Source organism: Natrix helvetica (assembly GCF_964273705.1).
Source record: "Natrix helvetica genome assembly, chromosome: Z".
NCBI classification, from domain to species: Eukaryota; Metazoa; Chordata; class Lepidosauria; order Squamata; family Natricidae; genus Natrix; species Natrix helvetica.
In genome coordinates, this window is record NC_138554.1 from 88,520,049 (window position 1) to 88,546,105 (window position 26,057).

Here is a 26,057-nt window from a genome sequence, read left to right on the forward strand (position 1 = left end):
TAAAGAAACCCTTACCCCCTAAGCACATGTATTGTTTGTTATGAAAATACTGATGTAATTAAATGCAGAGAGACCAGCGTGCCCCCTTTCAATGCAGAATGACCAGCGTGCCCCTTTCAATGCGGCCGCCCCCCCCTGCACCCTCCACGCTACGCCACTGCTGGCAACCCCCCCTCCACAGTGGGCAGCGACCCGGCGGCTCGGATCGGATTCGCACAGCCTGCACTGCAGTGAGAGAGAGTGAGTGAGCCAGGCAGGGGCAGAGAGCTGCGAGTGCGAGCGCCCCCCCAGATGTTGCACCCGGTGCGGCCGGCCCCCACTGCACCCCCCCCACGCTACGCCACTGACTTCTACAATAAGTTGTATCAGCATGAGAGAGTTCCAGAAGGGAAAATAAGGCAATATTTAAAGAAAACTAGAATAACCAGAAATCCCAGAAAAATTTAAAAAGGCAGTAGAAAAAAGAATTACAATGATGGAGGTAACAGAAGGCATCAAAAGGCAAAAGAAGAGAAAACACCGGGACCAGATGGATTATCGGCAGAACTGTACCAAACACTACAAGAAGTATTAAGCAATGTAATGTTGGAACTATTCAATGACTTATTAAGAGAGGCAAAAATGCCAGAAGCATGGATGGAGGCATATATAACACTTATACTAAAAGAAGAATCAGATCCACAACAAGTAAAGAACTACAGACCTATTTCACTATTAAATGTGGATTATAAAATTTTTGCATCAATGGCAGAAAGAATGAAGAGACTTTTAAATGAATTTATACATATAGACCAAATGGATTTCTTCCCAAGAGGCAGATCAGAGACAATATGTGGATTGTATTGAATACGCTAGAGTACTATGAAGCCCATCCAGAAAAGCAAATGGCGTTGTTCTTTCTAGACGCTCAAAAGACCTTTGATAATGTGAACTGGCAATTCATGATAATGCAACTTCAAATGATGGGATTTGGTGAGGGATTTATAAATTTGATTAAAACTATATATAATAACCAATCGGTAAAGGTAATGGTAAATGGTGATATGACAGGAAAATACACATATGCTCAGGAATGCATGGATTTTCAATCCGTTTTTTTTTCTAATTGCATTCACAATTCATTGTAAGGTAGATTAGTCTGAAAGAAGTGAACGGCTTTTGAACTGATCTGATCTCATTAATGGTGCAGGATGGTGCAGTCCAGGACAAAGGTTCACTTTTAGTGTACTACTGATATTTTACGGTGACCCCAATTGAGCTGCAAGATACATCCGACGAGCGCTATACCAATCGGATAGAGTACCGAGCCAGTAACCTTGTCTGAAGAAGCCGCGGTCTAATGTGAACTTATCCGACCTTTGTACATTGATCCTTGGCCAGAGCAGAAATCTAAAAACATGTAAACACAGAAAAGCGGATCCCGTATTATCGCTATTGGAAAGCCTAAATAGATCGATTAACAGTTGGCGACGCTAAAGAAACCGTATATTTAAACATCTCCTACAGAGAAAATACGATTTAGAGAAAACTGTAGCAAATTGCAAAGTTTCCTTTTGTGCAATTAGCAGAACAACTCTGGGCGCCTGCTCGAATTGTGTAAGAAGGGATTGCGTGATCAGAGGGAAAAGAGTAGAACAAGCGTCAGTTCCTCCCCCAACGGACCAAAAGTAACTGCCACCATCCAAAGGAGAACGCCGAAGAGACGCCACCCATTTTTCGATGTTTTCAGAACAGAAGCCTCTCTAGGCAGCCGGCCGGTTGCTCTATAGTGGGGCGGGACTGAAGAATGACGCGCTGACGCCATTGCCATCGGGCGGGTCCCGTGATGGCTGGCGGTGGCGGCGGTGCCGCGGTTGCGCTATCGCTCGCTGGGCTCCCTGCGACTGCTTCAGGAGCCGTTCTCAAAAGCGCTACCATGGCTGACGACAAGTTCGCCGAGTCCGCCAACGAACGGTGAGTTAAGGAGGGGGGAAGTGAGGCTGTAAGCCGGTTGGCCGGCGCTGTCACCCAGGGCGCTATTGAGAGGCCCTCCCTCGTCGGCCCCGACTGACGCGCCAGTGATCCCAGATGCTCGTTGGCCTGGTTTGTCGTTCTAGAAATGGAAACTTGCCTGCTTCCGTCGCCGGTACATGTATAACCTTCTCTAGGATGCCATAATTCTGATGTTACCTCACAATCTCCAGGATTTTCTTTGATAGCTCTCCACCTTATCCAATGCTGCTTCTGCGTGTATTGTCAAAAATAAGTTAAAAGATTATAATGACAAATCTAGTCTGTGGCGCGTGTGCTCCATCCTAAACTAAGGGCAACAGGAGAAATCCGATTGTTTGGGTACAAATTAAGGGACAGCTGTGATGGATATGTGCGATTTAAAGCATTTTAAGATTAGGAGAATGTATTCTCATACTTGTAATTTATTTATTTTTTGTTCCGAAGTAGCAGCTCTTCAAATTACTCTTTGTTTTTTACTTTTCAATGTTTGAGCATTCACCCAAAGGAGAAACAGCTAAAGGCAGCCAATTTTAGGATTCATTTTAGTAATCTTTGCCTCCATTCCCATCCCTAATCTTTTTATAAAAAACCCATTTTCTGTATGTAAACATACGCTTGAACGCAGTACTTTGACATGACTTTAACAGTACAGGTGTTTGCAATTTTGAATATTTACTTGCACCTTTTTCATCTATATATTTGCTGTTGTTTTTGTCCATTGTGAAATAAATCTTCAGTGTTTTGGTATAGCAATTATTTATACATATATTGCATTATTTTTATATGAAATGGAATCAGGGAAACACCTGCAAAGTAGACACATTTGTTGTCTTGTGATATAATTTTTAATGCCTGTTTATGTCATTATGTTGTTCAGTCGTAGTCACATAAACAATTCCATTTTGGCAAAGTCATATTTTTAAAATTCTGTAGATTTGCCTTTGTAACCTAACCTGAATTATATTTCAGGGGCAAGTGCAAAGTAACTGTGCTACAATAAAAGTAACAGTATTTCCAAGGTGCTTGGCAGTAATAATTGGTCACAGAGACTCTCATAGCAAACTGTAGTGTTGGGAATGCAATTCCCAAAATTCCAGATGGAAACTAGACTTTCTATAGTTCACATGGGTGGTTTAGGTCAATGTCAGATGACAAGCACTATTAATAGGAGAGGGTGCTAAGTAGAAATAGGGGAAGAAATGGCAGATATTCCTAGCAGATAGTCTTATATTTTTATAAAGATAGTCTGGATAAGGAAGGTAATTAAATAACAGCTATTCCAATCTATATGTACACTTTTTAAAAAATCTCAATAAAGTTTTATTATGATCCGCTTAGATCAGGGGTATCAAACCCAATCACATTGCGGGCTATTGTGACATATCAGGATTGTTTTTGCTCTTGCAGAGCAAGGTAGGTGTGGCCCGCACAGGCTGTATCCAGCCCACGGGCCGTGTGTTTGACATCCCTATCTTAGATGTATTCTCATTAGAGAAAGAAGGACAGTAAGGCTAGGGGAAGTATCTATTATCATACCGTTGATGAAATCTCAAAGTCTGCCAATGATAATGGGACAGAACTATATTTCCTTTCACTATTTAGAACTTTAACCCACAACATCTGTTCTGAAAATGCCCTGTAACTAACAGGCCTCTGAGTGATAGTACAGCTCCAAACCAATGTAGAAGTCCAGGAATAAAAGCTTATTCATGAATCAGGAATTTCCCCAGATTAGACCTTGCTCCCTGAAGCTTAATGAATGTCAACTGAAGTTGGGTGGAGTCCACTGCTACCTTTGCATAAAAGCTTTGGGCAAAGACAATTAAACGTTAAAGACAACATCATTTATAATCTTCCTTTATATGAGATTGCCCAAACTCAGGTAGAATTTTAAAAAAATACATTTTATATATTATAAATTATAAAAAAATTGACAAAACACCTAAATGCACTAAAATAAATCCCACACATGATTAACTATCTTTAAACTTAAAGAAAGAAAAAAATAGAAATGAAAAGACAATTATAATCCTCCAAAAAAAGAAACAGGAAAGAAGCCAAAACAAACAAACATACATACATACATACATACATACATACATACATACATACATACATACATACATACATATGCTGGTTTTGTTGTATTCGGGTCTTTTCCTGTGTAAGATTGAAATTGTCTTTGCAACGTTTTGGCAAGATCTCACCTGCCATCTTCAAGCTTGAGTTTAAAATGGGAACATAGCTGCCGTCTTTCTGTAGATCTTGGTGGGAGGGGATGGGGTGCTGGCTTTGTTTCAGTAAGTGGAATGATTGGTTGTGTGGTTGTATCATGATTGGTAGATTGGTGCTGATTGGTGCTGGCTGTGTGTGCATTGTTGTTTTGTATTGTAAGGGCTTGGGTGGTGGGTGGTGTTCATTTGTTGGCTAGGGCTGGTTTCCAGATGTTTGGTAGGCGGGAGGTATCATCACGTTTATTCATGTTGTGGGGGTGTTTCTCTATTTTGATGGCTTCATAATTATGTTGAGGTGTTCTGTTTTGGAGTTTAACCTGGCTCCTTCAAAGTTGATTTCATGTCCTGTAGCTTTAAGGTGCTGGAAAAGGGAGGAAGTTTTTTCTTTTTTTCTTATTGCGTTCTTATTGCGTCCAACAAACGAACACCACCCACCACCCAAGCCGTTACAATACAAAACAACACCCCCACCACTCCGTTCCCATTTTAAGCCCAAGCTTGAAGAAGGCAGTTGAGATCTTGCCGAAACGTTGCAAAGACAATTTCAATCTTACATGGGAAAAGACTCGAATACAACAAAACCAGCATACCTACATCCGTGAAAATCTACGAAAACAAATATATATATATACATACATACGAAAACAAATATATATAAACATACATACACATATATATAAGATTTTCACGGGTGTAGGTATGGGTGTTGTATTCGGGTCTTTTCTTGTATAAGATTGTTACACGGGAAAAGATCCGAATACAACAAGACCAGCGTGTGTGTGTGTGTGGGTGTGTGTGTGTGTGTGTGTGTATTATACTTATCAATAGTCACTGATTTATTAATGTACCATAACTATAATCTGATTATTACAAAATATTATACATCATCACAAAATCTCTTCCTTTTTTGATTAGTAATAAATATTGCCTTTAACAAGGCAATTTCTTCCTTTTTTGATTAGTAATAAATATTGCCTTTAACAATATTAAAGGCTATATTTAATGTCACACATTCCTGAAAACCTTTTCTTAACCTAATTCTTTTCGTGACTCTCATGCTTCAGTATTTTCTGATAAAAAGTCAGATTTTGAAGCTTTATGTATATAGTAATTCAATATCACCTTTTTTTTAAACAAAGTTTTATTGGTTTTTTTAATTTTTACAAAGGGAAAAGGTAAGGGAAAAGTTACAAATTTTGGCAGCTGCGAGATACGGTAGATGCACACCCCCTCCAAACTCATAGTATACATTTGCATAAAATTCAATATTAAGTAATAACATATAGTCAGTGTGGTAAATTCAATTGGTAGTTTTGATCAGTTTATATCAGATGACTTTTCTTACTCATTTGTGTGATCTGAGCTTTCTTGTTGTCGCCCCATCTCCCCCCGCTGGCAGAGCTCCGGCCCCTCCCGTGTCTTGTATGTCTGTTGAAGAATCATCTGGTTTTTCTAGGAGCAGTTTATTTTTCTCCATAAAGGCCTGCGCCTCTATGGGTGTATTAATCCTAACTCTTGTCTCCTCCCAGAATATTAACATACCTTCAGGCATCAACCATCTAAACCACACCCCCTTCTGGTATAATTTATTCGCCAATTGCGAATATTGTTTTCTTTTTTCCCTCACTTTCTTGGGGATCTGTTTCAGAATGGTTATCTCCTTATCTTTATATGTCAAGGCTTGCCCCCTTTGTGCATTCAGGATTTCATCTCTTGTACTTTTCCTAAGAAATTTAATGTGTACCTCCCTGGGAACATTGTGTGTTCTAGCATAAGCTGAGTTCACTCTATAAGCCAGGTCTATTTCCCACCCCATCTGTTGTTTCTCCTTCTGAATATACTCAGCCAAAATGTTTGTCATGATGTCCCTTATGTTTTCATCATCTGTCTCCATCACGTTTTGGAATCTAAGATAAAAAGACATTCTCTCAAACTCTATTTTCATTTGTTGGGTGTCAAGTTCTTTGTTTCCCTTCTGCACACCCTCTATCCCCCCCCCCTCATCTCAGCCGCCCCATCCTCCAAAAGATCCAGTCTCTGTGAGTTCTTATTAATTTTATGCTGGTTCTCTTTAATTTCTTCTTTCATCTCCTTCAGTTGTCTCTTTATTTCCTCTTGTCCCTGTAGAATTTGTTGAAACATTTGATGAAACTCCAAGTCCGTAGATTTAGGTTGCTTGAAGGCTGTTAACGTTGATTGTGTGCTAGGACTTGAGGCTGCAGATGTTGGGGCAGAGGCAGCAAATCGTGACTTTCCAGGAGGTGGTCTTTTAGATGCCATTGTTTATAAAATAAAGAGTCCAGTCAGTATAAAGAAGGATCAGTCAGAAGAGTAGAACAGCCAAGAGAGTCCAGGAGACAGAGAGTCCAGGTAGAGGGGAATTTTCTAATCACCCTGGCAGATGAGCAAAAGTTTTTCACTCCAAGGAGTTCAAAGGCAAACAATCAACAAGAGAGTTATCCAAGTAGCACGGAGACAAAGACTGGAAGCCTGAAGTTTGGAAGGTGGAGTCAAGTTTCACATTTCATAAAGACAACGGAAGTGTGCCATCTTGCCCTGCCAGCTTCGGGTTTCAAGGCAACAAATAAAGTTTCAAAGTTCAAAAATCCCAGAGCTTCCAGATCTCATTATTTTATAGGTTTAAGTCCGAAAATCCACTTAGTTAGGATGTGGCATCTTTGGTTTGGCTCTCCCCCTCCTCCTTCCCTTGGGGCTGAGAGCTTGTTTCCAGCCGCTTGTCCGAGGGGGGGGGGGAAATGCCCCTCCCCTCCAGCCGCACCTCTTCGAGTCAAACCGAGAAAAAAAAGTTTGCACAACTGACGAGTGTTTAAATTAGTAATAGGAATGAAGGGAGTCTACGCCTCACCGCTCCGCCACCGCATCCTTCAGTTTTCTTTTTTTTCCGAACAGCCTCTCAGCGAAGATGCCCACGCGTCCTCCGATCTGCTCCCCGGTGCCTTGGGCGAGGTGGGGGACCTCCTGCCGGCTGCCGCCGATCCAGGGATCCCCTGTGATGCCGCCCCTCCGGCAGGACGCCTCTGCGGGGCGTCCTGTGCCCCCCAAGAAGTGGGGAAGCCCACCGGGGAGCCGGAGCGAGCAACAAGTTGCCCGTCGCCGTCAGCCGCCGGAACCGGAAGTCAATTCAATATCATCTTAATATGCTTAATATTTAAAGATTTTCCATAAATCTACGTATATATTAGCTTGCCAAAAAGATATCAGATGACATGATTATATCAGATGGGATCAATTTTTCTTAATCAGACATTTATGCTATTCTTGATAGTGATTTAGCTCCTGCTATTTCTGACCCCTGGATTGGACTTTGACCATTCTTCTTACTTTTCTGATGTTTCTTTTGTGTTCTTGATTTTTGTTTAGAAGACATAATACTTTCTTTTGCCTCTTTGAGTAAGACATGTTTTTAATACCGTGTTTTCCCGAAAATATGACATGTCCTGCTAATAAGCCCAGGCCTGGTTTTTGCCTGGTTTTTGAGGTGGGTGTAAATATATGCCCTCCTCTGAAAATAAGACCTAGTGAAAGGGTGCCGTGGCAAGTATAGGAGGAAGCCCTTCCCTTCCCTGGTCACCTCAGCGCTTCTCAGCTGCTTAATCGGATCAGTTGAGCCAATCAGGCTGCCATTCAAAAAACAGCTGATTTGCGGGTGCTGCTCAGGCCATGGCCTCCAGCAAGTGCGGCTGCTTTTGCCATCGATTACGGCCACAAAAGCAACAGGAGCCAAGTGATGCACCCCACGCGCCTCGCACCGGCCTTTCGAAGGGTACTGTAGCAGCAGTTATCCACAATATTTTTATCATTATTTCGTCCCGACCCACGTGGCCCAGTGAGCCACGTGGATCGGGACAAAATAAGGGTAAAAAAATTGTGGATAGCTGCTGCTACAGTACTCTTCGGAAGGCCGGCTTGAGTTTCCTGCTGCAAAAGTGGCTGCGCCCGAGACTGCTTTTGGGAGAGGAGGCAAAGGGGAAGCAATCAGCTTCATCTCGCCCTTGCCCTCAGCCCCCCCTTCGGCTGAGCTCAAGCAGAGAAGTGGCCCGCAGGGTTTCAGGAGCAAAGTTGAGGCTGACAGGAGTCAGGGCAGGGGGGGAATGTCCAGTGTGGCCCCAGCATTCTTCTTTCCTTGGAAACGGAAGTGGGAGTGGGAAACGGCATTCCCAGGAAGGGTGGGTATGTCGGTATGTGTATAAAAAACACAAAGCGAGGGAGCCAACAGCCACAGATTAAGGAGCTTTGTGAAACGTTACGTCTACACGCAAAGTTTGCCAAGGAAGGGAGAAGAGGTACTTCCCTCTCGGCAGTGTTTTGCTTGAAAATATATGAGAATCGAACAAAGAGAAGGAAGAATGAGACCTGCGAGGAGATGCTGCCGACACTGCTGCCTGCAGAGGCACAGACAGAGTGAAGTTCATTGAAGACTTCTCCGGCCAGCCCACAAGACTATCTGAAGGGGGAGGGGGAGGAGATTTCCTGCACATTGGTAGCAGCGTCTTCTCACAAGGCTTCTTCTGACATCCCCAGTTGTATGGATTTCCATGCCTTCCTTTACGGGATGTTGCTTCGCACCTGGGACATTGGGAGAAGCCCTGTGAGGAGACGCCACTGCCAATGAAATCCCCCCCCCCCCGCACATCATCCTTTCAAAACGTAGTTTCACAAGGATGAAGAGGTGGTTGGACGCAGCGTTTGCATCAGGTTGGGCTTTCTTTACAAGGCGGACAATCTGGGGAGCAAGAGATTTAGGAAGCCTGGGCTGGCGTGGGTCTGTTTCTCCAGTGAAGCATCTGATTCATCTCCAGGGGTGAACGTTTCACCCTTCGTCATCTCTCTGCCCTGGCTTGGAAGCTGCAGAGGAAGCCTGCTATGCCCGGGGAGGGGAGGGAGAAGTGACAGCAAGAGGAGCCACGTCTCGCTCCACACCTCTCGCTTCTCCCCCACCCCACCTGCCACCCGTCTCGCTAAAAAGATGGTGGGGAAAGGAAGCAGCCTGGATTCTGTTAGCATTGGGACGGGGTGGGAGGAGTTGGGCTGCAAGACATGCGTCCTACCCGAGACTTGCAGCTCCATCGTGTTCCTCGCTGTTTTGTCCAGGGAAGTTGAAGCAGTGTCTTGGGGTCATGTGATCACTTTTTGCATGACACAAGTAAAGTCAATAGAGAAGCCAGATTCACTTAAAAACAGTGTTACTAACTTAATCACTGCAGTGATTCACTTAACAACTGTCATAAGAAAGTTTGTAAAATGGGACAAAACTCACTTAACAAATGTCTTACTTAGCCACCTAAATTTAGGGCAGAATTGTGGTCATAAATGGAGGACTACCTATACTCCTACTAACTGATATTTCATAGGAGGATGTTCATTTGTTCTTTCAGACCAGACATTTCTAAGAGCTATTAGCTGAAGTTTAAAGAAGTTTCTTTTTTGGATTATGATTTTACTATTTTCTATGAGATTAACAAATCCATTTCAGACTCAAAGGGGTTCACTTTGGCATCTTTCTTCACAGACTTTTGCAGAATGTTGTATGAAATGAAATTCATGAAAAATCATTTAGAAGTTTTAAATGCATTAGACAGTGACACCAACATAGTTAAATATTTTTAAGCAAGCTTAAGGAAATTAATTTGTAGATGCGTACAGTACATCAGTACACAGCTAGATAATCTTACCTATTAAGAAAAAAATCATTTCTCAAATAATTTCATACTGGTTTTTATAACTAAGATACTTTGAGTATCTTTGTTAGGAGATTTTTATGGAACTTTTATTAGCTGTCTGTTGAGATCAATATATTTTTTGTTTTTAAAAAAGGAAAATTTATAATAATTATGTGAGGAACTTGTTATTTTCCCTCTAACCTAATGTAGCAACAAATTGTAGTAATGCCAAGGCCTCTTGGAACAGATGTACAGTAGGCTTCCTAGAAATACTGTGCAGGATTTTTTCTTCCTTTCCTAAATATTCCTCTCTAATACAGGGAACTACTATAACCCACTACTTTATTTTAGAGATAGTTTTACATTTAAAAAAGTAAAGTGCATGTAAATAAGAAAAGAAGACTATTCTGAGAGATCTTCAGAAAAGCTACCTTGAAGCAAAAACTATTGTTATGATTCTAAATGTATGCACCATCTGTGACTGAATAATTAACACATCGGGAAAACAGTTTAAATTGTCCTGCAGTGTGTCTCATTTGTACTTTGAATCTAAAACTAGAAATAAGCCATATCGGTTCAAAAGGTACAAGGTTCTATGGCCAGGGATTCTGTCCTTGGAAATGTACTTTATAGAATATTGACAGTATTTTTGTAATCTTCAGAATTTTAGCTTGTTGCTCATGTTTTTAAATAATACAACATTATATACTTAGTATTTTTTATTTAGCAATAACATTTAATACAGTATTATATTTAATGATATAATAATGCATAGCACTAATTCAGTACCGTAGTTCACGACCATTCATTTAATGATAGTTCAAAGTTACGATGGCCTTGGAAAAAATGACTTATGATGTGTCCTCAAATTTGCAACCATTGCAACACCCTGTAGTTGTCTGATTACAATTTGGCTGCTTGACAATTGTCTTGTCACATGTTTTGTCAAAAAATGGAAAGTTTTTGACAAGCAAAATCAATTGAGGAAGCTGAGTTCGCTTAGCTATTGCGTGATTCACTTAATTACCAATGGTTGTAACATCAAGTCCAATATAATGACTCCCTTAATGACCCCATTGCTTAGAGAACGAAATTCCATTCCTAATTATTGTAAGTACTATATATACTTACATAGCAATAACATTTAGACTTATATACCGCTTCATAGTGCTTTATAGCCCTCTCTAAGCAGTTTATAGAGTCAGCGTATTGTCCTCAACAATCAGGGTCTTCATTTTACTGACCTCGGAAAGATGGAAGACTGAGTCAACCTTGAGCCTGGTGAGATTTGAACTGCCAAATTGTAGGCAGTTGGCAGTCAGCAAAAGTAGCCTGCAGTACTGCATTCTAACCACTGCGCGACCACAGCTCCGTACATTCTTATTCTTTCTTTCCCTAAGGTACCATATTTTTCAATTTGTTTGTTATGATGTGGTTTGTTACACTATTGTAGAAGTGGCAGAATGTGGGAGTGGACTCAAAAAAGGAATCAGCTTAGAGTCTCTACGTATCGCAAATGGATTACATCCACCCCTCTTGAATGCCATTGATCCTTATCTAGAGCCAGAATAGTGCTAACCGTTAGTTGAGTAGATTCTTGTGCATAGGCATGAGTAATAATAAATGCATTTAATTGGAACTTTGCAGGTGGTCTTGTTCTTTTGCACCTGACAACTATCAATTTGGAATTTAAAACATCTGGGACTCATGATGTAGCCATTATAGACTATTGATTTAATACAACTGATTATAATATACTTAATTTAGAAGAAAACTTGTAATTTTGAAATCTTGATTTTCTTGCATAAATTATGAAGATTATTGCTGTCATCTCCTCAGTTCATTGTAAATCACTGTCTCAATTTGCAATAATGCATAGTTTGCTTTACAAATGAATTTTATTAATTCCTTTCTTTGGCAAGGCAGTCATTGTATTCTGTATAGAAATTATTCTGCATAGAAAATTATTCTGCCCTCTTTTGACTTGTTAAAGTTATTGGGTTGTTTTCAAATACAGGCCAACATAAAACATATTGGGATAATTTGAAAGGGAGGTTATTAGAACATGGATAACTAATGGAAGGCTGTTTTGTATTAACAAGATTAGATGTGAATGTTATAATATCAAATTGCTGTTTGAATATAAGATGGCAACTTGACTCACCAATACCATCTAAATTAATTATGACAATGCTAAATTCAAAAGTAGATCCACTTTCCAATATTATTTTTGGGAGGAAGGCTGTCCTTTTAGAACAAAATAAAGTCTATAGAAGCTGGGCAGGTAGATCACTAAAAATGGTAGCTATATCTTGTCTAGATAGATTTTCAGTTTCATATCCCTCATCCAGATTTGAAGTAGGATAGTCAGGTTCATTAGGAATTTATCAATTAGTTACTGTTTGGAGGCCTTTCTTTGGACCACCTCAGCATGATGTACAGAAATTAGATGGCTATTTTTTTATAAGTTCTGAATTGTAAACTTTTCTTGTAAAATACATGCTTATTTTTTAAATATTAAGAAAAATTAATTGCTTTCTTCATTGAAATATATATGAATGAATAAAATATATATTTTGTTGTTCTTCTTGTGCCATATCCATCATCGGACGTTGGCAATCATGTTGGCAATCCTATTTTTATCAACAGCCGCACAAAAAAGTGCTGCTGAGCTTTGTCCAAACCAGTCCCTTAAGTTTTGAAGCCATGATGTTCTTCTTTTGCCTGGAATATATTTTGTAGTACATTAAAATATTTTTCAATCCTGCTTTAATTATTCATACTTTAAAAATTAATCTCTATGCTATACTTCTTGGAAATCTTTGGAGAATTTTATATAAAGTTGTTTTAGGTTTTTTTTTTCCTGAATGTATGTTTAAATTATGCAGTGCCTGTAAAAACAAATATCCTTAGTAGTGATTTTTTTCTTGTAGGCAATCAGATAATCGCCTGAAATTACCTGACCTAAATTCCCAGAATATTTGTTAACCATTCTTCCTTTCTAATAAATAGATTAACCACATTTTTCTACTTGGAATAGAAGTTTTCTACTTGAGTTACATACTATGCTTCATCTTAGTGAGTTGGGAAAAGTCAGGAGTCCTTTTTTGGACTTTACTAATTTGTAGACACATTACACTGATGAAGTAGATATTATGCAGATTAGTGGGTGTAATCATGGACCCTCTAAATATATTGGATGCCCGCCCTCACATTGCCAAGTAACTTGAGCACAATATGTTCTGTTTGGAAATGATAAGATATAAAGCCAAACGAATCTTCAGCTTGTGGAAGATAATATAGATGTTTTCAGTTCTCTAGCCTGAAAATTCCACACCTCATCTTTTTTTTGAGTATATCTTCTTGAACTAAATATACACTAAAATCTCAATTACAACTACCTGTTTGATCCTGTTATTTAAAACAAAAACAGAACAATTGCAGTTTTTAATAGATTTCCATTTTAGATAAGTTGCGTAGCACTGACTTGGAAAGTATGTTGCTTAAAAATTATTCTGCATAGAACTGTATTTTTTCTTAAGAAATAATTCAAAGTATCCCTTTTTTGTAACAAAATTACATTTATACATTTAAAAATAAATTACATTGATCAAAATTAGGGTGTCTACAATGATTTTGAGCTATTTTTTTACAGCATGACAAATATTTCATATTTTGTTGATTGGATTGGAAATACAATAGTTAAATGCAAAATTACCTCATCTCAGGTAATTATTGTCTCCAATGTCTAACCAAAGCAGTTTATTCACTTGATCCCTGAATAATTATAGTAATAGCATATTATTTAAATCATTCTAAACTCTTGTATTCCATCTAGGTCAGGATGGCTATCTAGCTGGTTCCCTGCATGGTGCCCTACATCACTTGTACATCTTAAAGATGCTGAAGAGAAAATTTTGAAATGTAAGCACTTGTGGTAAGAAATCTCCACCAGCATTCATCTCAAGTTTTATTACTGTCTCTTCCCCCCACCCTTTTTTAATGGAGAAAAAAGTTGGAAGAACAATGATAATTAAGAAATAGGCTTTGTGCAATTGAGCATCTGGTCCCATAAAGAAAAGAATATTTAATTTTAATTGGACAACTAGTATATTAAACAAAATGGAATATAGCATGATCATAATTTGTTGTTGTACTTCAGAGATTGCAAGGTTCAAACAAGTTGCACAGGTGAAAATTGGAGAATTATGTACGTGAATTATGCAGGTTTGCTTTCTTATTTTGCAAGTCATTTTGGACTGTGTTATAAGGTACAATAATGAAAGTAAGGGTTTTCTCAGTAGATTTTATGTTAAAATGTGTTCATTGTGATTGTAGAATTATTTCAGTATAGACTGAATAATAAGGCTTGTATTTCTTCCTTCAGGTATTACAAGTACCTACAGTAAACAATATATATACCTATCCAATGGAAATAAAATATGGACGCTTACATTCTCTCAGAACCTTTCACAGAAAACTCCAATTGTTCTTCTTCATGGGTTTGGAGGTGGTGTTGGACTTTGGGCTCTCAACTTTGAAGATCTTTGTGAAAATAGGACTGTATATGCATTTGATTTCTTGGGTTTTGGTCGCAGTAGTAGACCCCAGTTTGACTCTGATGCAGAGGTGGCAGAAAATCAATTTGTAGAGTCTATTGAAGAATGGAGACGGAAAATAGGATTGGATAGAATGATTTTACTTGGACACAACTTGGGTGGCTTCCTGGCAGCTGCTTACTCACTAAAATACCCATCAAGGTATATGAAAGATTTTTTTTCTTTTGTTCAATTGTATCAAATTTTTGTAGGCTAGCTGAAAAATCTCTGCAGTTTTCTTTGTAAGGTTTTTCAGAGGTGGTTTTCCATTGCCTCCTTCCTCAGGCTGAGAGAAAAGGATTACTTCAAAGTTACCCAGCTGGCTTTGTGTCTAAACAGATCTAGAACATATAGTCTCCTAGTTTCTAGCCTGATATTTTAACCATTTCAACAAACTGACAAGCAATAGATAAAAGAAAATTATTTCTATAAGGTGATATGTCGACAAAATAATATATAGTATGTGTAAAATCTGGAGCCAAATGGCTAGATTCTCTGCTTAACTTCAAATACAATTGAAAAACCAACTTAATAGTTTTAAATATATATTTCAGTCTTTATTGTACTCCATTTCCATGTTATCTTCTGAGTGAATTTGCTCAGAACATCTTTTTTGGGTTTCTTTTAAATATCTAATGCATGGAGGACATTTTAGGGACCCCAAAATATTGTCCTTCGTATCTCATATTCATGAGCTTGATTTGATTTCAGAATATTTACAGAACAAAAACTTTGGAAAGAGGAGGGAATGTGGGAAGAAATGGCAAATAATTACTAAAACTAATGAGTAATGAAGAAACTGTATACTTCAATGAAAAGCTGACTCTACAGTATTTGTGTTGGATAAAATTAAAAGTTCCACTTTCATTTTTATTTAATATAACTATTATGACATAACTATTATGGCTAATGTTAAGTTACAATGCAAAAATCTTTGAAGAAAGGTTGATGGAGTCATCTGGCACAGTAGACATAATTTATCAACTATAGAAATCCAGTAGTTTAATATAGTATTTATCCTAGAGATGCAAGAAGTTGAATTTTAAAATTTTTGTATATAAGTCATTGTATATAAGTTCACTGAGCTACAGAAGAAATTTTAGTTTGGTATTATTACCTAAAAACAAGAATAGAATTATTGGGGGTGATTGAAATTCTGTTCCCTAATAATACTAATTTTAATACATAAGCAATTATTTTGAAATTAAAGTGAGAAGTGATAAATGTTTTACGTCTGTCATATTTTAAGAAAAAAATTAACCTGACAATTCAGAACCCAGTGAATTCAGAAGTAAGATATGTCCATTTTGCAGTTTGAGATGGAAATTTTCTCTATTAGTATAATCTCAGATTTAGAATTTACTTTAATCTTAACTGCAACTAGGTGGTAGAGAACTGTAGCTCATCCCTTTTCCATTTGTAAGGGGGATGGTGATAAACAAGACTGTTGAATCCCATGAAACCTTTGCAGCTAGATGATCTTAAGAGAGATGAACAGATTGTCCTATATCAAGGGTGTCAAACTCAATTTCATTGAGGGCGGCATCAGGGTTGTGTTTTATCTTTGGGGGGCTAGAGGGGGTGTGGCCAGCTCGATGTTACTCATGTCAGGGACACCTGTGATGGACTTCCCTCAGATTCTCCATCCCTCTCATTATAACCAATCTTCCTCCCTCCCCCCCTCTTCTTTTCCCCTCCCCCTTCATTCTTCTTTCTTCCCCTCTTTCCTTATTTTTCCTTCCATGCTCTCATTCCATCTTCCCATCTTTTTCTTTTCTCTTTCCCTTTCTCCTTTCCTGTCCCTTCTTGGATGCTCAAATGCAAAAGAGGAAATATTTCTCCTTTTGTTTTGTTCTGCTTTTAGTTTGTTTTGCTAACCCTCTGCTAGGGAAAATGGAGCTCGGCGGGGGAAGGGCACATGGTTCCCCCGGGCCCCTTTTTCAGCCATGATGTCCTCTGCCAACAAAAACGGAGCTGGGGGGGGGGGGAGCACACAGCTCCGTTTTCACTGACAGAGGCCCTGCAAGCTGGTCCTTTGCTGTTTCTAGGCCCTGTGGCCTATATCTAAAGAAAAAAAATTTCAAAGATGAGCAAATGTCTCCAGATATTACTGAATTTCAGAATTACTCAGTGCTAGTCAAAATTATCAATGGTAAAATATTATGGGGATTACAATCCAACACCATCTAAATGCTACATTATATCAGTTCATGTTTTGCTAAAATGCTACAGACCATAGAGTTTAGATAGCTATTGAGATACCTTGGAATGTAAATGACTTTCTGGCAGTGTTTTTTTAAATGGATAATGCTGATATATGACTTGATAGTTATGCAGTTTCAGTGAAACTATAGGGATTAGATTCGTAACTCTATTACATTGGAGAGGAATAATGGCAACAAAGTTACAGTGTGCATTCATCCAAATCTAAATCATAAGTCACAGTTTGCAAGCTGTAGTATCTAGGTTTATATAGCAAAGTTAGAACAAAAAACAGTATATGATTTATTGTGATTTATTGTCATGAAATATGAGGGTTGGAAGATAGAGATCATCTAGCAGAACCTTGGCCATTCGGAAAACCAGGGATACAGTTATTGATCATTTTGTTTGTAAAATTAAATCATAATATTGTGCAAAAGGCCCATATCTCCTCTCTTCTCCTCTTCTATGTCCTCTATTCTTTGGAGGAGTATTTAGGGTACTTCTGATTCCAATGTGGTATTTTATCTCTACTGAGGGCTGTGGTTAAGATGAAGCATGGTTTAAATAGATGGATGATCTTTGTCCAGCATGTTCTTCCCCCAAGGCCCAACTTATTTCCAGATTGCATCACTAAATGTAACAGAAAAACTTCACTTTGTGCTAGTAGGGTTTCTTTCCCCCAGTTTTTAATCTCACAAAAATTGTGATATAGGCCTCCATGGGATTCGATGTATCTATTTTGTATATTTAACCCTACCTCAAACTTAAGAAAAGAGCAAAAGAAATGGGCCCAATATTTCTCTTCAATCAGTAATGCTGCTGTCACTAGACTAAGCCTCAGAGAGTACAGGCAAAAAAAAAGTATTCTCTTCCTCTGATGGAATTGCCCATCACAGTTTAAATTCAATTCACTGAAATTGTCTATGCATCTTGTTATATATTGTATACTATCATAACCCTCTGTAGGTGTTCATCTGTCTGGATAAATAATTAATCTGTACACAATTCCATTTTTGTTTGGTTTGAGTACAGTCATTTAATAACTGTCTGATAAAGCAAAATTTCAGATCGTGTGAATGGCTACCAATTAAATATGAGGACAAATCACATTCAGATGATTGTGTGGATAGTGAAAGGACAGGGCCAGCATACATTTTCCACTCTGTATTCATTTTGAAGTGGTTAATAATTCTCTCTGAACTTTGAAACATAAAATGTATATTCTTATTCTATATACTGTAAATCTATTTCCTGGGTAAATACCAAGTGATTAAAGCTACTTCTGGAATCAGATTTGCACTGTTCCAATGATTTCCTTACTGACAAAATCTCTTAACTTTTATCTCTGCAGAGTAAAGCATCTTCTATTAGTGGAGCCATGGGGTTTTCCAGAAAGACCTTCCAATGCTGAGCATGAGAGGACTATTCCAATATGGATCAAAGCACTTGGAGCTATTTTGAGTCCCTTTAATCCATTGGCTGGTCTCAGAATTGCTGGACCTTTTGGTGAGTGCTAAGCCTGCTTATTTTGATTGTACTGCCAAAGACATCAATTTTGAAATTGCAGTAACATGGACTTTAGGTCATCTATGTATTTAAGCATTCACCTGATTAGGTTAGAATGTGGAATCCCTTTAAGGCCATTGAGCAAAGTTATTGAAGAAGAGTGATACACTTAGATCTTCCCTGGCATCCAGCATAGAAAGATAGCAGGCTCCTGCAGGGGAATATAAATGATTTGCCAGATGCAGCCCAGTAATTTTGTGAACCAATTGCTTTAAGTATTTATTGGCAAGGATGAATATGGTAAAAAAGTCTTGTTTAGCATTAATTTTCTCTTTCTCCTGAGGTTTTACTCTACTCTTCAAATGGAAATTTATACTAAAGAGTTTATAAATTGGTTGGATGCTTAGGATCAAATAGAAATAAAATATTTGATGGCAAAAAATGTTTATGGGTATAATAATTATTATAGTGTGTCATAACATCTTGCCTTGTCAAAATAGAGAGAAGAAATGTAGCTTGTCGAATCAGAATTGTTACAACTCTAGGCAATTGTAATTATTTGTCAGTTAAATTGTATTTAAATAAAATAATAGTTTCTTTAATTACCATTTGAATTCCCATATGATAATGAGGCACATCATTATCCATACACATCCAATATACATCAGGCAGTGTATTTCAGGGCACGAAAAAATAGAATTATCTTCTGTACAGTTTGAAATTTCTCTCTTTTGTCTGCTATTAAAAGTATTAAATTCTTGATTTTTGATATATGATAGGATTGAGCCTGGTACAACGTATAAGGCCAGACTTTAAGAGAAAGTATTCATCTATGTTTGATGATGATACAGTCACTGAATATATTTATCACTGTAATGTGCAATCACCAAGGTAAGTGTAAGGTTTTAAAAGTCTTTATATTAACTAATTATTCTCTAAATCATGGCTATTTAAATAATCAAAACAATATGCAATAGTATTTAAAGATAGGAAATGTTATCATTTGCAAAACTATAGTCCTTAAAGAAAAATAAATACATGTAGGTATGACCATGCTAATTATTAGAGGAAGAATGAAATGGAATGTTTTCAAAAAGGGCATTATAAAATGGACAAATAAATTTTCTATTAAATCATTTTCTTGCATGGTGTTTTCTTAATGTGAAGTCACCATAAATCTTCAGCCTTCACTGTTGTTTAATAAGCTGTTTGTAAAGATGACAGGTTCATTAGAAAATCCATCAAGTTATTACCCGAAGAATAACGAGCTGATAGGTGTGAGATACCTTTGAAATCTGATATATATTGCTAAGAAAGTGTGAACTTCATAACTGTTTTAATATTTTTTCCTTTTATTCTCTCATTCTTCTTTCAACATTCACAAAAGCCAGCATGACTTTTAAAAAGGTGCCACTGCTCCTGAAGTCACATGTGACTAAGGCTCTATCAGACTTATGCCATTAACTTTCCATAGAACTATAGAGAAATAAAGATATTTATGTTAAACTATCCATGATTGTATTAAACATACTTAAGACTTGACAGGTGCTAGACAAAGTTTTAAAATTATATACACAACTAGCAATATTAGATGATGTTATATTAACAAATAATATAAGTCAGGTACATGGAATTTAGCAAATCTTGTTTTTTTCATTGATGTCTTTAAGTGGGGAAACTGCTTTCAAGAACATGACAGTTCCCTATGGATGGGCAAAAAGACCAATGCTGCAGAGAATTGTTTATATGCATCAAGACATTCCCATCACTGTGATTTATGGAGCAAGGTCCTGTATAGATGGCAATTCTGGAGCCACCATCCAGTCGCTGCGACCAAACTCTTATGTGAAAACAATAGTAAGTGGGACATTCTAGTTATTATTTATTTTATTTTTAGTCATTCTGTTGCAAAGTGACCACTCTAATTTATCTTCTTTGGACATTTGGCAACAGCTATTTGAACATTTAAAAGTGTTCAAATTACTATTCTGTCAGTCTTTTAAAATATATTTTCGACATATATTTATCTTTCTGATCATCTATACATAAATACAAAAGACAAAGCAATGCAGCATAAATGAATTGATGCATGGATGCATTTCTTTAACTACAAATCTGCAGTCACTAATACTACTCACTTCTCCATGAATGAGAAGATTGTAAATGGATTGGTGAGTTACTTATGGACAAAAACTTCAGTTTTGTGTATAGTTGTAACTCCATATATCCTCTAGATTTTTTTTCCTGCTCCCTCAAGTCTGGGTGCTGATGACCTGCTGATGACTACCTGGATTAGTCTCTGTAATTTTCTTAGCAATTTTTGGGGGGAGTAATATGCCATTGCCTGCTTCCTATGGCTGAGAAAGAGTGATTAGCCCAAGGTAATCCAGCTAGAATTGTGTCTAAAACTGAATTAGAACTCAATCTCTGGTTGCTAGCCTGATGACTTATCTTTTATAATGATTCTCCCATCAGATTTAGATATATTGAATTTTACAAATGCTCAAACCAGATTTTTCAGTTATTCTGGTAGTCCTTGATTTATAGCCACAATTAAGCTCAAAATTTCTGTTGCTAAATAAGACATTTGTCAATTAATTTTGCCCCATTTTATGACCTTTCTTACCACAGTTGTTAAGTGAATCACTGCAATTAATACGCTAGTAAAATGATTGTTACGTGAATCTGGCTTTCCCATTGACTTTGCTTGTCAGAGGTTTACAAATGGTTATCATATGGCACTGCAACGGGCATAGATGTGAGTTGACAAGCATCTGAATTTTGATACATAGCCATCGACATGCTGCAATGGTCATAAGTGTGAAAAACAGTCATAGGTCACTTTTTCAGTACCGTTGTAACTATGAATGGTCACTAAATGAACGGTTGTAAGTAGAGGACTACCCATATGTCTTAATGTATGCAAGTGAAAGTCAATGTGAAATCTTCTTTTTGTATGAATACCCTTAAATGTATAAGAAATAATGAATCAATTTTGTACTAATCCCTTGGTTAGATCCCTGTTTTGTTTTATTTCTAAATACATCCATATACATCAAAATTATCCCTTTTTTCAAAACATAGAGGAAATAAAAAAGCAAAAAATGTCCTTCTCTTAGATTTAAACTCTGTGTTTAAAAAATCTGAGAGAAAAATAAAAATATGAACTTACAAAAATAGGGAATTCATACTGTATTGTTCTAGGAACACAAATTTGCTCATATTTTTTTTTGTAAACATTAATAGAACATTGATATTTGGATGTTAAGTTTATTTCCCCCTTCTCTTCTGTTCCCAGGCTATCCTTGGTGCAGGTCATTATGTATATGCGGATCAACCTGAAGATTTCAACCAGAAAATAAATGAGATCTGCAATTCTGTGGACTGAAATGATTCTGCTTTTTGAAAAAAAAAGACTATAAATATAACTCAAAGCAATACTTTATAGTATATTATAAAAAAAATTAAGAAAAAACTGAAAAAAAACCAATTTTCTATGCACTCTTTCATTTAAGATATTTTCTCATTTAAAACTATGCAGTGCCTTTTATATAATAGGCAGATTTAAAAATAGTTGTACATTTTAGTTCGATTCTCTACATGTTTAGGGGAAATATTGTATTTTAATATGCATTAAAATGTTTTAAAACTGGAATTTTAAAAGTGGAGTTTTGCAAAATTACAACCTTTAATATGCAGGAATTTCTATAGCAAAATTACAGTTTGGCTATTTCTTGCAGTTTCCATATACTGCGGTCTTCATATCTTAAACTTTTTAAAAAGATGAAAAATTTATTCAGAAGATTGCATATAGGATGACATTTCATTGTATTTTATGTGGAATTTGCCAAAATAATATTAAGAAGCACTCAGGAAAAAGAGCACAAATAAGAAGAGTTGGGAGAAATTCTGATTTTTATTTTTTGCTCTTGTAAATGTTGTTTACTATGCTAATGATTGAATGCTTAGTGTCCTAAGTTCTGAAGTACTAACACCTTAGAACACCTGTTCTAAGGTACCAATATTGTTCCACTTGTTTTTGAAGATAAATTGCAAATAGTGTGGAATTGAAATCTTTGACATTGATAAAGTGTAAGATATATTGATGAACTGATTCTCAAATTTTACATGCTACTAAAATTCAGTCATTACATAGACCATGGTTAAAGTAATATAGTAATTACTATTTGGATGAATATCTATTTTATTTTTGGAATGTTGAGCCAGTCAAACTGTAAAACAATATAATCCTGTCAAAACCAGGTATCTTAGAAAAAAAGGAATATTTAATTAAATAAAAGAAATGAATCTGGAAAAGTTACTGTACCTCAGAATTTTTTAAATAAAATGTCTTAATGCAGAGTTTTGAACAGTTATTTGGGCCCTGGATTATTATTTTTTAAACCCTAAGGTAAGATGGTTAAATAAAATAAGCAGAATCATAAACTTAAAAGCAAATTGAGCAGTTTATAAACTAAAAGTTTACACAGTAACTTATTGGCTAACTTTTTAATGTTGAATTAACTACTAGAATCAATTTAGAATTCATTTTGAATATTTTGATCTTATTTCAGATGCTTAGAAATACTAGATCTCTAAATCCTTTTATTTGTGACACAAGATTTAAAAAATCAGGGGGGGGGGGAATTCTTCTAGGAAATCTTTGTATCAAGATAATTGGCAGAATACAATGATTAAAAACAATTACTGAAAACTATTTGTATTACATCTGAATCTCTAATTTATCAGAATCTTACGCAGCAGAAACAATAGGTGTATTGATCATTACCAGTAATAATAGTTTTTGATAGCTGAGGTTAACTGCAATATTTAAAAGCATGCATGCCAAAAATGGTTGCTGCTGAGAATATCTTAATCCATCTTTTTAAACTGTTACCCTAAAAATATGTTGCGATCATACTTCTAGATGGTGTGATTAGGTAGGCTAGGAATTCTGGGATTTTTACTCCCAATAATTTGTAAAACATTGCACTGTGAAAGGTGGTCTTAATCCTTGTATTATAGAAGATTTATCACTGATTCCTGAAGAACTCTGTAGATATAACTGAGTAGATATGATATTCCATCACTGAGGGGAAAACCTGCATTCTTAGCCTTAGTGCTTTATCAAGATGAATTCTTTGCCCTTTTTGGACTGTGGTACAATATTGCCAACTGAATAGAAAGATTATGCTTTGTTCCCTATCTTGGTTTATGATTTCCCAGACATGCAGGAGATGGGATGACAGAAAACAGCTTCTTTATTTGCTGAATCTACTTGTTGCTTACATATCTAGCTAGCTGCCAAGGTTAAATTTTCAGGGTAGCCAGTGCTTTTCTTTCCTGAAACATGATAAATAAATCAACCTATGGAAGTATTTTAGAACAAGATCTTTGCTTTGTCTCTAAATTCTGAAACAGTTGCCCCCACCATCACACTTGCTGTGATGTAGAATGCAGTAGCAAAATGATGGACAGCTACAGTGCATTCAGAAAGTATTCTGAACCACTTCACTTTTGTCAATTTTGTTATGCTGAAGCTTGATTCTACAGTTGCTGGAATTAACTTTGTTTTCATTAATCTACACTCAGTATCCCATAATGACAAAGTGAAAACAGCATTTCAGAAATGTCTGTAAATTTATTAGAAAGAAAAAACTGATATATCACATTGGCATAAGTATTCAGACCCTTTGCAGCAACACTTGAAATTTAGCTCAAATCTAGCTAACTGAATGCCTCCCAGTTGTCTTGATTGTTGCTGACATGTTTCTATGCCTTGATTGGACTCCACTTGTGGTAAATTAAATTGATTAGATATGATTTGGAAAGAAGCACACCTCTATAGAATTCCTCACAGCTGGCAATGCATACTGTAGCAGACCAAAAGCCATAAGGTCAAAGGAACTGCCTGCAGAGCTCAAAGACAGGATTATTACAAGTCACATCTGGGGAAGGCTACAATAAAATTTCTGCTGCATTGAGGGTTCCTAAGGGCCTCAATAATTCTTTTTTTATATAATAAAAAAATTAATAAATAAAAACATCTCCATTCTCAGCAGTTGCATCTCTCTTCGCTTTTTCTTTTTTTGAAGATTTTTTTTATTTTTGGTTAAACAAACACAACACACACAAAAAATCATCTTTCGTTACATATTGTAGAAGTGTGTCGATTGGTTACAAATAACTTTTGTGCATCTCTTCCACAGTCATTACTTATAGTTCATATCACATTGTATATTTTAAATCAAAAATATTTATATATCTTACTATCAACATCACAATTCTCATTTGACTATATATGTTTTAATGTCATTTTGCATGAAATAATCCAAAATTAAAAAAACAACCACATAGTGACATTTCATTAATTATTTCTAATATCATCCAATAACATTACACCTTTATAACATGTTCTAAGTAAGAATTAATTATGATTGATAACAAAAATTCTAATCCTCTTTCCAAGTCGCTGTTTACTATTTGTATCCCAATACCTTTTATTGAGCCAGTACATATATATATTGTTAAGTACATCCCTTGTCATTTCATTGTTATTATTATAATTGTTATTTATTAATAGAAATTCATTTGCTAATTATATCAGGTTTCCTCTCTTCAAACCAACATGTGTACCTTTTTATCATTATCAATTATTTATTAAACATATCACTCTAAAGATTACTAAATTACTAATCACTAATCATACTGTAGAAGTGTGTCGATTGGTTACAAATAACTTTCCTGCATCTCTTCCACAGTCATTGCTTATAATTCAAATCACATGTATTTTAAATCAAAAATCTTTATATATCTTACTATCAACATACCACACTTCTCATTTGACTGTGGTTGTTTTAACATCCTTTTACATGAAATAGTCCAAAATTAAAAAAAACACAAGCACATTGTATCATTTCATTAATTATTTCTAATATCATCTGATAACATTACCTCTTTATAGCATATTCTAAGTAAAAATTAGTTATGTTTGATAACAAGGTTTCTAATCCTCCTTTCCAAATCTCTGTTTACAATTTATATCCCAATTCCTTTTATTAAACCAGTACAAATATATATTGTTCACTAGATCCCTTGTCATTTCATTGTTATTGTTATAGATATTTATTAACAAAAATTCATTTGCTAATTATATCAAATATCCTCTCATCTAACCAAAACATGTATGTCAATTATTTATTTAACATAGCACTCTAGAAATTACTAAATTACTAATCACTAATTACTAAAATTAACTAATTTTTATTATCAACTTTCATATATCAGCCTTTATCCTTCCAGTAATAATACAGTCTTATTTCTTTTGTCATTTGTGGAATTGATTTTCTATTTATTTCCTTAATAAATTTTTTGTGGACTTCTCTCCGCAGCTTGTTGCTTATAGCATCACTTAAGTAATCTCGATGCCCTCCATCTGCTATTTTAATCACTTTATCTTTGGTTGTCAATCTTGCTTCTGAGAAGTTATCTCTCCTTAAATCCATCGTTTTTCCTCTTTCTTCTTCTTCCATGCCTTGAAATTCGGGGTATAGTTCCTGTTGATCTAATTCCCTTTTCCATACTCCCCTTTTCCCACTTTCAACCACGTTCACTCCACTGGTAAAGTAATCAGTTGTCTTGTCTTTATAATCATTTTTTCCTTCAATTTTTGGGACTCTGACCCCATCATTTTTTGCTGTTATAAACTCCATTTTTTCCATCTTCTTCTCAATTCTCTCTATTATTTCTAATAATTTTTGAATTCCGGCCAAGATATTTTGCAAAGTTATTGTTTCTTTTGAATATTGTGCCATTTTGGCAAGCTGGTAGATACTGCCACT

The 26,057-nt window shown here is 36.3% G+C and overlaps 1 protein-coding gene across 2 annotated transcripts in view; it reads left to right on the forward strand.

The window, feature by feature from the left end:
* Positions 1-22,578, forward strand: part of ABHD5 (abhydrolase domain containing 5, lysophosphatidic acid acyltransferase) — a 110,898-nt gene extending 88,320 nt beyond the window's left edge. Inside the window, exons 1-7 of one of the 2 annotated variants that reach the window (XM_081970854.1) lie at positions 1,688-1,953; positions 13,746-13,831; positions 14,295-14,667; positions 18,062-18,216; positions 18,996-19,107; positions 19,887-20,073; positions 21,515-22,578. In XM_081970854.1, the coding sequence (XP_081826980.1) occupies positions 1,826-1,953; positions 13,746-13,831; positions 14,295-14,667; positions 18,062-18,216; positions 18,996-19,107; positions 19,887-20,073; positions 21,515-21,604 (1,131 nt within the window). In that variant the 5' untranslated portion in view covers positions 1,688-1,825 and the 3' untranslated portion in view covers positions 21,605-22,578. Of the gene's footprint in view, positions 1-1,687; positions 1,954-13,745; positions 13,832-14,294; positions 14,668-18,061; positions 18,217-18,995; positions 19,108-19,886; positions 20,074-21,514 lie in introns of those variants that run through there. The other variant, XM_081970855.1, reaches the window with a different exon arrangement.
* The last annotated feature ends 3,479 nt before the right edge of the window (positions 22,579-26,057 follow it).